The 17,175-nt window shown below is 48.6% G+C and overlaps 1 protein-coding gene and 1 non-coding gene across 2 annotated transcripts; both read right to left on the bottom strand.

The window, feature by feature from the left end:
* Positions 1–3,039: 3,039 nt before the first annotated feature.
* On the bottom strand, positions 3,040–16,673 carry INA (internexin neuronal intermediate filament protein alpha). The gene is made up of 3 exons (XM_049790879.1): positions 15,576–16,673; positions 6,762–6,886; positions 3,040–4,187 (listed from the first exon to the last, which is right to left on the bottom strand). The coding sequence occupies exons 1-3, from the start codon at positions 16,635–16,637 to the stop codon at positions 3,884–3,886; spliced, it is 1,491 nt and encodes a 496-aa protein (XP_049646836.1). The 5' UTR covers positions 16,638–16,673; the 3' UTR covers positions 3,040–3,883.
* Positions 7,339–7,445, bottom strand: LOC125995332 (U6 spliceosomal RNA). Its single transcript, XR_007490874.1, has one exon. It is a non-coding gene; the product is annotated as a U6 spliceosomal RNA (small nuclear RNA).
* Positions 16,674–17,175: the final 502 nt, after the last annotated feature.

The following is a 17,175-nucleotide window of genomic DNA, read 5'->3' as shown; positions in this document are numbered from 1 at the left end:
GGCCCTTACTCCTGACTCTTGAGTTCAGGGATCACTTCTAGCAGTGGCCTTCAGGGGACAATAGGGTACACATGTTGCTATGGTGAGGCAAGCATCCTATTTGTTGTACTACTGCTCAGCATACAACTACCACTTTCATCTAGTTCCATGAAGACATTTCCATCACTCCACAATAAAACATTCTCTATTTTCTCTGAATAGTCTCTTCTTTCCAGTGCTGGCAGTTATGAATCTGTTTTCTGTTTCTATGACTTAATTTAAATTAAATTTATTTTTTTCAGTTAAGCAAAGTAGTTTTTATTTAAAGAAATTTACTTAGAGAAGTGTAAAAGGCAAGAAGAAGAAGAGAACATGGGCTTTTCCAAAATAGAGAAAGCTGTTTCAATGACCTTAAAATACCTTTCTAAGAGGTCAAAGAGAGTACAGAGAGTAGGGCATGTGCCTTGTACATAGCCACCTGGGTTCAATCTTCCACATCCCATATGGTCCCCTGAGTACTCCAGGAGTAATCCCTGCGCACAGAGTCAGGAGTAAGTCCTGACTTACTGCTTGGTGTGGCCCCCAAACCAAAATTAATTTAAAAAAAATTTAGGGCCGGGCGGTGGCGCTCGAGGTAAGGTGCCTGCCTTACCTGCGCTAGCCTAGGAGACGGACCGCGGTTCGATCCCCCGGCGTCCCATATGGTCCCCCAAGCCAGGAGCGACTTCTGAGCGCATAGCCAGGAGTAACCCCTGAGCGTCACCGGGTGTGGCCCAAAAATCAAAAAAAAAAAAAAAATTTAGGAACCAGAGGCTGGAGTGATAGCATAGCTGTAGGGCATTTGCCTTGCATGCAGCCAATCCAGGATGAACCTGGGTTCGATCCTGGCATCCCACATGGTCCCCCAGGCCAGGAGTGATTTCTGAGCACATAGCCAGGAGTAACCCAAGTGTCACCGGGTGTGGCCCCAAAACAAAACAAAAAATTTAGGAGCCAGACTGCTAGTACAAGGTTTAAGATGCATCTGGCTGACCTGGGCTCAAATGCTTGGTACTGCAAATTGTCTCTGAGCACGGCCTGGGGTCACTACTGAGCACAAAGCCAGGAACAGCAGTTGCATACTGCTGGGTGTATTATTCTGGCAAAGGGGCTCAGGCCTTTCTCAAAAAAGCCTGGAATCTGAAAAAAAAAACTTAAAAACCATGTGCAATAGAGAAATATGACTAGTTCCCTGTTCTACCCAAACATCTGGATTCTGCAGAAGGATTACACTATTTTCAAAAAGAATTCTTGTTACTCAGAGGGATTGTTTTAGAGGGGAGAGGTGGCCTTTCAAGCACCACTCAGAGACTTTGGTCAGCCAGCTGAAATGTTGAATACTAGGATCCCTAGTGCTGATGGCCACTAGGGCTACTCTGGTAGTGCTGGGTGATGGGTGTGAAGGAACATGCAGTGCTAGTGATCATACTCTGGTATTTCAATATGCCAAGCATGGACATCTAGCTCCCTGAATCCATTAAACATTGAAGGATATTTGCTTTCTTGTCTGGGGACCATATCTAGTGGTGCTCAGGGCTAACTCCTTGCACTGTGCTCAAGGATCACTTTTCTTGGTGTTTATGGGAGCTATATTTGTATGCAGGCAAGGATCTTACCTGCTTACTGTATCACTAACCCCAATTTTTTGGGAGGCCCACATCCAGCAGTGCTTAGAGGACCATAGTGTGTCTGGGAATGAACCTAGGCAATTGGCATGTGAGCTTATCCCTAGCCATTTGAACTGTATCCCTGACTCTGAAGTACTTGTCTGCTCTGTTCTCTCATTCTCAGGGATTTTCGCCAGTGCTGCTAGTGATGTCACTGTCCAGCCACATATCACATTGGCATTCATCATTTGGTTTGGGTCCTCAGTGCCCTACCACCAACTGTACACTTTGCACATGTTTCTGACCAGGATCCAGGAACCAACTCGCAAGCATCTTGGCTTTGGTGGAAAGCATGGAGAATGTTAGATTCTGCATCATCTGGGGAGCAGCTGTGTCACTGAATAGTAATTCCATCAAAACAATAAAAATCACAGAACACAAAAGATTTGGATGGGATTCGTGTAACTTTTAATTCCTATTTTACTAACATTTGACAATAAATGTAGGGAGGAAGGACAGAGATGGTAGAAGGAACGGGAAAAAAATTATCTTTTGAATTCCTTGGAGTACTGAAGCTTGTGCTAGAATAAAGAGTTCAGGAAGAGTGTGACACCCACAGAACTTTATGGAGACAGATGGCAGATATGGGGCATTGCTTTAGCTTGGTGGGAGTGACTGTGGCAGAGAATAAATCATCCACCTGGCACACAGGCAGACTGGGCGCTGCGGCTGTTTCTCATGGCATGGGTGAAAGCTGACTCCAGAATCTGCTTCCTAGCGAACATCCCTCCTCTGGGCAGTCACTTCCTGTCCATCAGGGAAGTGAGACCCCAACTGGGGAGCCATAGCAAAATGATGGGCAAAATTCTTCTTTTTTAAAAAAGAGAAATATTGACTTTATGTTTGCTGGTGTTGGTCATTGACCTTCAGAAGTGAGTTTTACTTCTGGGAAGTGCATTTGTCTCTTGGTGATAAATAAACCTGCATTGGGTACTTTCCAAAGGCAGAGGAGAGTGAAATTAGTCTCTTAGACCTAGATAGACTAAGTGGGAAGAACATTTGGATGTGTCTAAGCTAATTCTGGACCATCACAATAAATCAATACAGATAAATGAAACCTTGGCTTTTTCCATTCACACAAATAACTCACCATTCCTACTTTTTTTCCTTTTCTTTCTTTTTTTTTGGGGGGGGGGTTTGGGCCACACCCAGTGGTGCTCAGGGGTTACTCCTGGCTGTCTGCTCAGAAATAGCTCCTGGCAGGCACGGGGGACCATATGGGACACCGGAATTCGAACCAACCACCATAGGTCCTGGATCAGCTGCTTGCAAGGCAAACACCGCTGTGCTATCTCTCCGGGCCCTCACCATTCCCACTTTTTATTACTAAATCTAAGGTCACTGTCATCATAGCCTGGGATCAACTATTAATGTGCTCCTAACATTCACATCAAAATGCTACATACTTAGTTTTCTAATTAAATGGGTTTAAAAAAGCTGAAAGACTTAAATCAGGGGACTTTTCATTATTTCATTTCTTGGGGATCATCTTTTTTGGGGGGCATCTATTAAAACTTACCACTGCAATTTTTCTTACACCTACAGAATTGAAAGGAAATGAAATGGGTAGGGAGCAGTTTTACACGAATCTTAGAAATGGACAACATGCACCTAATTTTACCCCCAGAGGGTTGAAGGGGAAAAGTTCCTTTGAGAAAAATCTTGATGTGTTTGAAAGGCAAGATTATTACCAGTTTGTTTTATTCCCTTGTCAGGGAGAAAAGGCTCTATGGAATTGACATACTGTTGGTGGCACGGTTCTAGGAGAGTGGCTTGGTTTATTTTTGGCAGTAACCATGTGTTGTAGGTGCTGAGTGCGATAATATCATGGGGGTGATGGCTGGAGATACTGAATGAAAACAAGTTTTGATCTGAGTTTGCAGCATATGACGATGATCACCGGTATAGCACCTCAGTTCGCACTTCCTCTGTACTTGGATCATCTATGCTGTGAAGCCTGTGCTTTGGATGAGAAAGCAGGATTCTTAGATAACCCCTCTAGGACTGCTGGAGGACTGCAGTTTGCTCCAACCTAAGGGGTGGTTTTCTTACTAGAGAAAGTAGTTAATGCTAAACGTGAGACGGAAGCCTGGAAGATAGTGTATCATTGTGGCAGATGTTTTGGTTTAGGAATAGGCTGTTTAACAAGTCAAGTGCATATTATTATCCCCTCTTATGCATGAATTTTTAAAAAGCAATTATATTTTTTGATTTGAAAGGCTGCTTTCTTCTAAACTGGATTTCTCAATTTTCTTAGAAGCTACTACTGTCTCCTCCAATATTTCTTCAAAGTTTTCCTCTATCTGGGAGGTTTTCTTAGAGGCCTCCTTCGAAATCTCTTCCTCCTCCTTCTTAAGAGACAGCCCAGTGGATGAGACTTTGGAGATTGTAGAACTGAGCACTCTAGGTGGTAGCAGGTAACTTGGGTTAGGAAGTGGATTCAGACCCGAAATGCTTAATCCACTGGTGCTAAAACGTGTCTCCTCGCCTTCCAGCAATTTCCTGTAAGGTCAACAAATAAAAGGTTTCAGGAAAATGTACAACTTTCCTTTGTGTGTGTGTGTGTTTTAATAATTTATTTCTCCAGCCCTGATGTATTTAGACATATGGTATTAGATTGTGTGTGTATGAGAGAGAGAAAGAGAGAGAGAGAGAAAACATGCCTTGCATACAGTCATCCCAGGTTTGATTCCCAGCAACCAAAAGGTTCCACTTGAGTCCACAAGCAGTGATCCCTGTGTGCAGAGCCAGTAGTAAGCCCTAAGCACCACCAGTTGTGGCCCCCAAATAAACAAAATGAAATATGCCAGTAAGCATTTCTTTTTTTTTTTTTGGGGGGGGGGTCACACCTGGCAGTGCTCAGGGGTTACTCCTGGCTGTCTGCTCAGAAATAGTTCCTGGCAGGCACGGGGGACCATATGGGACACCGGGATTCGAATCAACCACCTTTGGTTCTGGATCAGCTGCTTGCAAGGCAAACGCCGCTGTGCTATCTCTCTGGGCCCAAGTAAGCATTTCTTCATAAGATCAATAAACACTGAAGTCCAAAGGCTGTCATCTCTTCAGGACAGATGTGCACACAGGCACACATACGCTTACACACACATATGCCCCTTTAGTACCTGCTATATTTACACTGTCAATGGAAAGTCTTTTTATTTAATTTTGGGGGGTCACACCTGGTGGTGCTCAGGGATCACTCCTGGATTGGCGCTCAGGGATTGCTCCTAGATTTGCGCTCAGAAATCATTCCTGGCAGGCTACGGGGACCATATGGGATGCCAGGGATGAAACCTGGGTGGGCTGCATGCAAGGCAAACACTCTGTCAGCTGTGCTATAGCTCTGGCCCCAGAAAAGTCTTTCTATTCATAAATTCAATGAGGAAATACTGATTTTTTTTTCTTGCTGTGTTTGGCACTTAAGAGCACAAAACTGGGGCCAGAGCAACAGCACAGCTATAGTATGTTTGCCTTGCATGTGGCTGACCCTGGACAGATCCAGGTTTGATTCCCAGCATCCCACATGGTCTGCTGAGTCTGCCAAGAGTGACTTCTGAGCACAGAGCCAGGAGTAACCCCTGAGTACCGCTGGGTGTGGCTCCAAAACCTAAAATAAATATTTTTTTAAAAAGAGCACAACACTCTCAGTAGATGAAATTTGCTAGTAAATACATTAAGTTCAAAGTCTGCAGAGGAAGGAGCAGTTGCCTAACTCAGAGTTTCAGTGACGAGGGATAAATGGAAAGAAACCAGCAATTAAAGAAAAACAGTCTGTGAAGCTATTCTCAGACGTTTTTCCAAACTGACTTAAGGGGAATTATATGGAATACCAGGGTTTGAATCCAGGTTGGCCAAGTGGAAGGCAAGCACCTTACTCACTTGGGTCCAAACCTTCTCAAAGTTAGAATCTGATGGGTTTACTATAACTTCTCTGTTCTCACATTATCTCCTTAAATCCTAGCATCCTCAGTCCTTAAATCCTAGGTGGACTACGTCACGGTCTAGTGAGGTGGAGCTAGGATGTAACCCAAGTCATTTGACAGAGGAGTGGGAACACCTGGCAGGCACTGGTGAGGTCTTTTTTCTCTCTATTTTTTGGCCACTTCTGGTAGTGCTCAGGGTTACTCATGGCTGTGTGTAGCCCCACTTCCCCTGTAATCTGACCCAAAGGCCCTCCCATTTCTGGGAGGAGTCTTGGGCGGATATTACCTTTGACTACCTGCTAGAGACCCTCCCAGAAATGGGAGAGGTCTAGGGAGATTATAAAGGTGTGGCCTAGGGCCGGCAAGGTGGCGCTAGAGGTAAGGTATCTGCCTTGTAAGCGCTAGCCAAGGAAAGGACCACGGTTCGATCCCCGGCGTCCCATATGGTCCCCCCAAGCCAGGGGCAATTTCTGAGCTCATAGCCAGGAGTAACCCCTGAGCATCTAACGGGTGTGGCCCGAAAAACCAAAAAAAAAAAAAAAAAAAAAAGGTGTGGCCTAAGGGCCACATGGAGGATTTTGCATTTACCTGCACAGAAAGGCAGCAAAGAGGAATTTGCATTTACCTGGATGGAGAGCTATGGCTGAGGGATAAGTTGGAATGCAGGGATGAATGCTTAAATGGTTAGCAGCCACATCTGTTGGCTAGAGCATAAATAAAGCTGATACTTCCTGAAGCCTGCTTGTGAGTGAGATTTCTACCCGCCACTCTCCTGGACCCAGATACCCGCAGGCTGAAGGGGGTTGCAGAGCCATGTGGCCTGGGGTGGCAGAGAAAGGCACCTCCATGTGTCCACCACCATCCAAGCCCATCCTAAGGGCTGTAACTCTACAGCTGTGAGCTCAGGGATCACACCTTGAGGGATGGGGTTACCATAAGCAATACCCAGAATTACCTGGCTCAGCTGTGGCAACTCAATTGCCTTACCCGATGTACAATTACTCTGGCCCATAGTATCTTTTCTCACCAGGCTCCCCAGACCCATGTCCGTGAGAAATTCAACAGACTAGTAACTTCTTTGGGTATCACTACTGAGGGAGGATGCACTGCCCAGGGGATTGTCCCTGCTGAGAGGAGATGCCTTCTGAAGTACCTGTAGGCTGCAATCTCGATGTCGAGAGCCATTTTGACATTGAGCAGGTCCTGGTATTCCCGAAGGTGACGGGCCATCTCACTCTTGGTGTTCCTCAGGTCATTCTCCAGCTGCCCAATGCTATCCTGAGAAAGGACACAGCCTGAACAGTTAGACCACACCTGTTGGGAGCCACAGAGGTGCTAGGAGGGTGGATTCTCAACTCTCACTACACATTACATTGTCCATCCAGTTGCCAACCCAAATGAGTGCTGATTTATGGTTCTGGCTGGTTCTCAGCATCTACAATTCCCCCACTAAAGGTCCTCAGAGTTTTGGATACATGATGAGGATTAGCTATTTTTGGCTTTATTTATTTTTTTTTTTGTCTTTGAAAATGATTTTATTAAAGATCCTTATAGAACATCCAGATCCAGCTGCCAAGGAGACCCTGTTATGCTATTGGTACTGGCTGGGGCATAGCAGGCGGCTCTGGCTTCCCGCCCTTTTGTTTGGAGATGGGTGTGGTTGTCAAGATCTCATCTTTGGATTCCACAATGCTCACATGATCAGGCGGGGGCTTCTTACGGCCAATCTTAAAAATATGAAACACTTCATGAATTTGCGTGTCATCCTTGCGCAGGGGCCATGCTAATCTTCTCTGTATTGTTCCAATCTTAGTATATGTGTTGTTGAAGCGAGCAAATTTTTTTGGTTTTGGATCACACCCAGCAGCGCTCAGGGGTTACTCCTGGCTCTACGCTCAGAAATCGCTCCTGGCAGGCTTGGGGGACCATATGGGATGAGGGGATTCCAACCACCGTCCTTCTGCATGCAAGGTAAACACCCTACCTCCATGCTATCTCTCAGGCCCTTAAAGCAAGCACATTTTTGGCTTATTTTTATTCATATCCAGCAATGCTCAGGGGCCCAGGCCCTGCAGTGCTGGGGGACCAAATGCAGGCGCCTTCAATGCTAAGAATGTGCTTTCCCACTGAGTCACTTCCAGACCCAGGACAATTTCTTTTTCTTTCTCTTTTTTCTTTTCTTTTAGTTTTTGGGTCATACCCGGCGGTGCTCAGGGGTTACTCCTGGCTGTCTGCTCAGAAATAGCTCCTGGCAGGCACAGGGGACCATATGGGACACCGGGATTCGAACCAACCACCTTTGGTTCTGGATCGGCTGCTTGCAAGGCAAACGCCGTTGTGCTATCTCTGGGGCCCTCAGGACAATTTCTTGCAGTGCTGTCTGGCGAATCTGAGGATGTGAACCAGGATCCCAGTCTCTGGCCTACACTTCCACTTGTAGGTGTGGTCAAAAACCAAACCAAACAAAATTCCCCAAACAAAGGATAAGAAATACAAATGGAAACAGACTCAAAACACAAGACATTAGTAATGAAATCTCTGCATGTCTAAGTTCTTGGTTTTTTTTTTTTTTTTTTGGGGGGGTGAGGGCTACACCCGTTGACACTCAAAGATTACTCCTGGCTATGCGTTCAGAAATCGTTCCTGGCCTGGGGGACCGTATGGAATGCAGGGGATCAAATTGCGGTCTGTCCTAGGCTAGCACTTGCAAGGCAGGCGTCTGCTACTTGCGTCAGGGCTCCAGCCCCATATTTGTTTTGGGATCATAATTGTGATTAGGGTCTACTCCTGAATCTGTGCTCAAGGATCACTCCTGGTGGGTTTGGGAGACCACATGAGATGGTGGGGATAGACCCAGTTGGTCACGTGCAAAGCAAGTACTCCACCCACTCTACTATCTCTTTGGCCCCTGAGTTACAATTCTTGCTCTGGAACAAACATCCAACATATCTCATCAGTTTTATTTTAGTTTATTCACCTTGTTTGGGAATTTACTTAAAGCCACATCTAGGGATGCTTAGAAGTTTAGTGCTAAGGGGACCAGGTGGGAGCAGGGATGAAATCCTGGCCTCTGGCACGTGCCCTCTAACCCTTTACACATTTTCTCCAGTTCCATTTAGTTTCTTGGAAACTTTCTTATGCATGTAGAAAATTATAATGTTTACTCTTTTCTGAAGTGTTCTGAAATCCTCAAAGGTATATAACTTAAGTGATTTATATGAGTCCATTATTGTTCAAAGAGGTAACAGGCATTTGATTTTAACTTTGTGTGTGTGTGTGTGTGTGTGTGTGTGTGGTTTTTGGGTCACACCCGGCAATGCTCAGGGGATACTCCTTGCTCCATGCTCAGAAATTGCTCCTGGCAGTCACAGGGGACCATATGGGATGCCGGGATTCGAAATGATAACCTTCTGCATGAAAGGCAAATGCCTTACCTCCATGCTATCTCTCCGGCCCTGGTAACAGGCATTTCAATAGCACCTGACACGTAGGAAACTGCTCAATAAATGTGCTTTCAATGCTCAGGGATCACTCCTGCAGGATTCAGGGGGCCAAATATGGTGCCAAGGATCAAACCAGAATCGGCCACAAGCAAGGCAAGCATATTACCCATTGTACTGCCAACAAAATGTTAAGTTTTTATTACTGCTACTATTATGCCATGTGATTTTCTATCTTCTTAACGATACGGCCAAATTATATGTGAGGCTTAAATTCAAAAATCTCTGACACTACAAGCCACTTTCCCTTCTCCAGCACTATTTTCTTTAATTATTATTATTATTATTTTTTTTTTTTTTTTTGGTTTTTGGGCCACACCCGGCGTTGCTCAGGGGTTACTCCTGGCTGTCTGCTCAGAAATAGCTCCTGGCAGGCACAGGGGACCATATGGGACACCGGGATTCGAACCAACCACCTTTGGTCCTGGATTAGCTGCTTGCAAGGCAAACGCCGCTGTCCAGCACTATTTTTTTTTTTTTTTTTGGTTTTTGGGTCACACCCAGCGGTGCTCAGGGGTTACTCCTGGCTGTCTGCTCAGAAATAGCTCCTGGCAGGCACGGAGGACCATATGGGACACCAGGACTTGAACCAACCACCTTTGGTCCTGTATCGGCTGCTTGCAAGGCAAACGCCCGCTGTGCTATCTCTCCGGGCCCAAGCACTATTTTTTAAAAGACTATTTAAAGCGATTACTTTCAATTAGAACATTAAGCAACTTAATGCAACTTTCTCAGTCACTAGGTTTATGATAATGATCAACTACTTAAAAAAAAATTGGGGGGATCACACTTGGCAGTGCTCAGGGGCAGGGGTTACTTAGGAATTGCTCTTGGTGGTGCTTAGTGGACCACATGAAGTGCTGGGGATTAAACACAGGTCAGTCATAAGCAAGGAAAGTGCTCTACCCACTGTACTATCTCTTCAGCTCCTGATCAATCAATTATTTTTTATATAATTCTGCAATGCTTTTTATTTAGGTCAACCAAGATAGTTGGAGCTATTTTTACTCTAGATAGTCCCAAAGAGTTAGATTTAAATTCATGTAATTCATACTCCTTGTTGGTTTTCTTTGTCCTACAAACTGACCTGTCCTGCCACTCCCTATTCTCACAAGGGCCAGAGGCCAGTGGCCTCTCTTCTCTTCTCTATAGCTAGTCTTGCCACTGAAGTCACCAAGGGCTTCCCAACCCTGGAGAGAGGGAACAGGCTGTATCCCAGTAGGTGGACTTCCTCAGCAGGTTAACTAGCTTCTTTAAAAGAATTTGTTTCAAAAAAAAAAAAAAAAAAGAATTTGTTTCCTGTGGCTAGAGTGAGTGTACAGCCAGTAGGACACTTACCTAGCACTCGCTGACCTAAATTCAATCCCCAACACCCCAGATGGCCCCCTGAGCACTGCCTGGAGTGATCCCTGAGCATAGAACCATTAGTAAGCCCTGAGCACTGCTAAATATGACACTCCCCAAATCAAAAGCAAATAAAAAAGAACTTGTTTCTCAGCTGAGTTTGTTAGAGAGGAGACTGCTGGGGAAGGCACACTCCGCTTGAATTCTGATGTGACCCATTTCAATGTGTTAGGATCTTCAGAAGGACAGTGCTGACTGCTGACCAGGGCCTGGAGCTCTTTGTTTGACTCTCCCTCACCAGCCTGAGTTGCTGCCCTTGAAAAGCCCTGCCAAAGATGGCCTCCAGCTCCCCGGCTGAGCCTGCAGCTGCAGACTCCCCTCCCCCAGTCCTGCAGCTGCCGCCTGGCCGGAGGGGATGCAGCAGGAGGTGCTCCAGCCCCAGTTGGTCCTTCTGTAGCTTCGAAGAGTGCACAGGTGCACAGGTGCCGAGCATCTTTCCTGGGACTGGAAGGCGGTGGGCTAGGATTCGCCTGTGCGCTGGGGAACAGGAAGGACAGCGCCCTGTATTCATCAGTTTCAGGGGTCCCAGGGCAGCACAATTGGACTGAAAGGCCACTCCCAAGGACTGCTCTGCTGAATTCATCGAGGCAGAGAGGGAGTTAAGGGTGTTCTGAAACCTGGACCACCAGTAGATCCCAGGGCAGGTAATCTCCTGCCTGTCTCATTTCAATCCCACCTCTATTTTCTTATTTCCATATTTTAAAATCTTTGTATTTAGGGGAACATACCAACAGTGCTCAGGGCTTACTCCTGGCTCTGTGCTCATGGATCACTCCTGGTGGGGCTTGGGCAACCCTAAGGGTTACTGGGAATCAAACCTGGATTAACTGTACATATGCAAGGCAAGTGCCCTGTCCACTACACTATCACTTTGGGCCCTATATTTCCAAATTTTGGGTGGATTTGCACTGGGCGATGTGATTTAGGTTGGTGCACCTCAAGATCTCTGAATAATGACATGAAGCAGCACTTTTATTGAATATTTGCTCCCAAGCCCTGCCTGTGAACTGCAGGATCCAACTCTTTGGAACCAGGTCTGTGAATCTTTTGTCCACCCTAAGTGATGTTGTCTTGGCGGGGAAAGAAAGTACTAGTTCCAGTTTATTTTTGTAAAGAAGCTACCAGAGGTAACTTTGGTGAGTCAGATAGAGAGGCAAAACCGAATACGAAAACACATGGGAAGAGGACAAGAAGATCAAAGGTAGCCTTTTTTTAACCTCTTGAATCCTAATTTCAGAAATAGATCTATCAAGCTACAGATATATGCAGCCGCTGCCACTTCCAATCCCCAAGGGACCAGCCCCTTCCTGCTATTTAATTAGGTTGTTTTCTAATCTCATACTGGAGGGAAGAGGGCAGACTTGGCTCAGTTCCCTAGAGAGCATTAACTAATGGCAAGCTTGATTGTTCAGCGTCTTTCAAGGAAAAGTTGGAGCTTTCTAAGACAACCTCAGTGTAGGGCAAGGGCCCCCAGGACCTGCCAGAAATATCCCAATGCCTCTGTTCCCCCTCCCCCCAAAAAAAGCTTCAAGCAGGCCAGAGTGACAGCACAGTGACAGGGCATTTGCCTTGCACATAGCGACCCGGGATGGACCTTGGTTCTATCCTGGGCATCCCATATGGTCCCCTGAGCCTGGCAGGAGCAATTTCTGTTTTTTTTTTTTTGTTTGTTTGTTTTTGGTTTTGGGCCACACCTGGCGATGCTCAGGGGTTACTCCTGGCTGTCTGCTCAGAAATAGCTCCTGGCAGGCACGGGGGACCATATGGGACACCGGGATTCGAAACAACCACCTTTGGTCCTGGATCGGCTGCTTGCAAGGCAAACACCGCTGAGGAGCAATTTCTAATGCAGAGCCTGGAGTAACTACTGAGCGCCACCGGGTGTGGCCCAAAAAACAAACAAAAAAAATTCTTCTAGAGAAACAACTACATTGAGAACTATCATAACAATGTGAAAGAATGAGGGAAGTAGAAAGCCTGTCTAGAGTACAGGTAGGGGTGGGTGGGGAAGAGGGAGATTTAGTACATTGGTGATGGGAATGTTGCACTGGTGAAGGGGGATGTTCTTTACATGACCGAAACACAACCACAATTGTGTTTATAATCAAGGTATTTAAATAAAGATTAATAAAAAACAGTCTTAGAGGGTGGGTGGGTGCACTTGGCTTTTGAAGACAGTAGCTGTAGCTCTTCCAATTTTTTTCCTGTTGCCTGATTAAAAATCTTTCCTATACTACACACTTACCAGTCACCTTGAATTGTTCTTCATTCCTTCAAATGTGTAATAAGCGTTCTCTCCTCAAACAGGCCGTCAGTTCTCTAGGGTAGGGAAAACGTGACTATAATGGGGACCTAGATGGTAGCATGCTTGAAAAGAAAAATGGGCCTGTCACTAATCTCTGAAGCAGAAGAAAGCCAGAGACTCCCATCACTGCAGTGAACTGGGAGGGGCAGGGTGAGAGGGCAAGAAAACAATGGCGGAATCTCAGTGTGGAAAAGGCCTTTTGTCTTGTCACCTGGCCTCAAAGACTTAGAAAGGACAGCCTGGTGGCCTCAGGCCTTGGGGAGCTGCAGACCTGGCTCTGAGATCCCTCCCTACCTTTGAAGCCCCAGAGGGAGAAAATAACTCTCAGTGGTCTGATCAGTGTTGCTACACCACCTGAGGTCCGCTTAGGAGCTCAAGAATAAAGCAACTGGGGCCACCCTGGAATAGCTGCCAACGCTGCAGTTTTGAGGTTTTTGTTTCTCTGCAGACTGCACAACTCTACTGCTGTCTAAAAATGAAAATCTTCCAAAGCCAACAAAACACGCTAGACAATGCCATCACGATTCTTGGACTTGCTGGGGCAACAATAAGCAGAAATCTTGTGGAGCCCAAATCAGGAGGCAGTGCAGGGAAATTGATCTTTTTGCAGAAATTCTCAGGCCAGCCCTTCCTCATTCATTCTTTTAGAATGAATCCTCATTCACCCACCTCATTCATTCTTTTAGAAGTCTAAAGAGGAACATGAGGTCTCAGTGAGGTAAGTGGGATTAATTCCATCCAACCAACCTGGGACTAGACCAGCAGTGGAAAGTTTGAGTTACATATTTTGAAGCAAATTCTATGGCAAAATAGAAATATTTACTTGAAGAACAAAACAAACCAGTTTGAAACCACTAAAATAAATGCTCCAAACCATCCCCTTTCTTTTCCCAAAGGTCGTCATTTACCATGGAAAGCCAACACCTATGTATCAGTAATTTTGGGGGGGGGGGTGTTTGGGCCACACCCAGCGGTGCTCAGGGGTTACTCCTGGCTATCTGCTCAGAAATAGCTCCTGGCAGGCGCGGGGGACCATATGGGACACCGGGATTCGAACCAACCACCTTTGGTCCTGGATCGGCTGCTTGCAAGGCAAACGCCGCTGTGCTATCTCTCCGGGCCCTGTATCAGTAATTTTTTAAAGCTGGAATGTAATAACAATTGAGGTGTCACTCAATTACTTATGTTTATGGATGCATTTTATTGATGCTCCTAATTCTGAAATTCATCAAAAAAAAAAAGCTTTAATGGAGGCTAAAATGAATTACTGCCAAGTTTCTGAACTGATTAATTCTGTCTGATGGAATTATTTTTTGTACCTGGTACCCGAACCCCACTATTTAGGTTATTTTCTACACATCCTCCTGCCTCTCCAACTCTTGTGGCCATAAGCTCAGAACGTCCAATTCCAAGACTGAAGAGGCAGTGGAGCGGCCTTTGTCTGACCAGAGAAGGAGGAAAGAGGCAATCAATACCGTCACAGGCTTTGAGAGGACAGGCAATAACAGAGAAAAACAAATGGCTCGTAACAGAGATTTACTTGTGATTCATCACATTCACTCAGGATGCAAAAAATATTAAGGACAAGGAATTTTCTAGTGGGACTTCCCTGAAGCTGAGCGGTTAAGTGGTTTTCGTTAAGTGCTCAGCCATCCATGAAAAGTGAGAATTGATGTCTGCATGGGCTGACCTTTGATTGCAGGCAGCCAAGACTGATGTGCTGGTACTGCGGGGGAATGAAAGCGGTTAATTGCCTAGAGTCATAACTGGGACACAGGGAGGCAGAGGCGTCCTTTCTGAAACAGCCCAACTCTGCATCAGCACCGCGGCCAGCGCCCCGCCAGCCACTAGTTTTACTAACTGGCGTATGCGTATGCGTAGGTGCTTCCTTTTTATCGGTTTTCGATCTCTGGCAAGAACATGTAACTTTGTTAACAAAAATGGAAAGATCACAGTTATTTTTAGGGCTGGTGGGTAAAGATTTCTTTAGGGAGGAACAGCATGGTAAGGAAAACGGGGGAAGTGAGGTACGCGCCGGTGGTACTTGGAGCTCTGCCCAGCAGCTCCTAGGTTCTCTCTTTTTTCGAAGGAGAAGTGAAGAAAATGGAACAGATCCCTGGCTTACCTGTTCAGTACTCTCCGCTCAGCCCTAGGGCACCGCACCGCAGAAATGTCAACCCTAGGCGGCACAGAAAGCCTTTCAAAATAAACGTAATAAGCCGAACAACTCAAGACAGCTCGGGCAGCCACAGAAAGGCTGGACCCCACATCTCTCAGGCTTGCTCCTACTTGCACGCCATTTGGTGTGGGGGGGGGGCACCACTTTGCGTCTAACCCCTTCCCAGGGCGTGGGTTTTTAGACTGAAAAACAAAAGCTTAAGTAAGCGCTTCTTTGCTGGGGCCGGAGCGGTGGTGCAGGCGGTGTCAAGGCATCTGCCTTGCGTGCTCTAGCCTAGGACGCACCGCGGTTTGATCCCTCGGCGTCCCACAGGGTCCCCCAAGCCAGGAGCGATTTCTGAGCGCTTAGCTAGGAGTAAGCCCCGAGCGTCGCCGGGTGTGGCACCCCACAAAGAAAGCTTCTTTGCTAAGATAAGAAGGGCCGAGGTAGAAACCTAAGTGAGGGGTGAGAAAAGAGGATGCCCAGGGTGGCTCCCCAGCGCCTTTTTTGTTCGCAGCAGCCGCCTCCAGCCGGGGTTCCTCCTCCCGAAGCCCGGGTGTGCGTCGGGGGCAGAGCGCGGGGCGGCCGGTCGGAGCCTACCTGGTAGCCGGCCACCTCGGCGCCGTGCCTCTCCTCCAGCTCCAGGATCTGCCTCTCCAAGGACTCGTTGGCGCCGCGCAGCCCCTCGATCTCGATGGTGCGCGCCTGCAGCTGGCGCCGGTACTCGTGGATCTCCTCGCGGCTGGCGCGGATGGCCTCGGTGCTGCGCGCCGCCTGCTCGTTGAGGTTGGCGAACTTGGACTTGTACCACTCCTCGGCCGACTGCAGGTTCTTGGCGGCCAGGGACTCGTACTGCGCGCGGATCTCGCGCAGCGCCGAGCTCAGGTCGGGCTTGGCCGCGGCCGCCACGTCCAGCTCGGCCGCGGCGGCCGCCTGCGACGAGGCCTGCAGCGTGGCCAGCAGCTCGGCCACCTCCTCCTCGTGCACCTGGCGCACGAAGGCCAGCTCGTCCAGCAGCGCCTCCACCTTCTTCTCCAGGTCCAGGCGGGCCAGCGTGGCGCCGTCGGCGTCGCGCTGCTGCGCCTTGAGCGCGCGCTCGGCCGCCTCGCGCCCGCGGCTCTCCTCCTCGCAGCGCGCCCGCAGCCGCTGCGCCTCGTCGGCCAGCGCGTCGCGCTCCAGCAGGGCCTGCGCGCGCGCCGAGCTCGCCTCCTCCAGCTGCGCGCGCAGCTCGCGCAGCTCGCGCTCGAACAGCTCGCCCACGCGCGACGGCTCGGCGTGCCGCTGCCGCAGCGCCCCCAGCTCGGCCTCGAGCGCGCGGTTCTGCGTCTCCAGCTGGTGCACCTTCTCGATGAACACGGCGAAGCGGTCGTTCAGGCCCTGCAGCTGCTCCTTCTCGTTCGTGCGGATGATCTTGTACTCGTTGGTGCGCGCCGCCGCCTGGCTCAGGTCCAGCCCGTCGGCCGCCGCGGGCGCCCGGCGGTAGGCCAGCCCCAGCCCCAGGCCGAGCGGCAGCGACGCCGCGGCGCCGCGGGGCAGCGAGTGGGCGCGGAAGCCCGACCCCGCCAGGCCCCGCGCGGCGGCCAGGCGCGAGCCGTCGCCGAACGCCTTGCGGTAGGACGACGCGGACGCGGCGCACAGGTAGTGCTCGGAGCCGAAGCTCATGGCGAGGGAGTGCGGGCTGCTGGCGCGCGGCGGCGGCGGCGGCGGCGGCTACGGCGGCGGCCGGAGCTCGCGGGAGGAGGAGAAGGCGCGCCCGGTGGGGCGAGGCGGCGCGCGCCGGCTTTTAAGGCGCCGCGGGAGGGGCGGGGCTCTTGGGCGGAGTTATGGAAATGAAGGGGCGGGGTTAGGGGAGAGGGGCCCGCTCCCTCCCTGAGTGGGAGCGGGTGGGGGGAACGGGGAAGCGCGGCGATTGCCGCAGGATGCCCGGGATGCGGGCGTTCAAGCACACACACACCCCGAAGCCAGTCGAAGTGACTGCAAGGAGGGAAGGGATTTCCCCCTCAGCCGACTAGGTTGCCCTAGGAAAAACACCCAGTTCGGACATAGCCCAGATAGATGCTCCAAATGCTCCTGTGTTTCTCTCCACACACACCCCACGGCTACCTTTCTTTCTTTCTTTCTTTCTTTCTTTCTTTCTTTCTTTCTTTCTTTCTTTCTTTCTTTCTTTCTTTCTTTCTTTCTTTCTTTCTTTCTTTCTTTC

This window comes from Suncus etruscus, chromosome 17 (genome assembly GCF_024139225.1).
Source record: "Suncus etruscus isolate mSunEtr1 chromosome 17, mSunEtr1.pri.cur, whole genome shotgun sequence".
NCBI lineage: Eukaryota > Metazoa > Chordata > Mammalia > Eulipotyphla > Soricidae > Suncus > Suncus etruscus.
The sequence above is the reverse complement of the archived record's forward strand: the minus strand, read 5'-3'. Positions and strand labels throughout refer to the sequence as shown.

Coding starts and splice junctions, on each gene's coding strand:
- INA (XM_049790879.1), bottom strand. CDS start 16,637: ATGAGCTTCGGCTCCGAGCACTACCTGTGCGCCGCGTCCGCGTCGTCC. Junction 6,887..15,575: donor CCGAGGTGGCCGGCTACCAG/GTAGGCTCCGAC, acceptor GTCCTTTCTCAG/GATAGCATTGGGCAGCTGGA. Junction 4,188..6,761: donor ATCGAGATTGCAGCCTACAG/GTACTTCAGAAG, acceptor TTGACCTTACAG/GAAATTGCTGGAAGGCGAGG.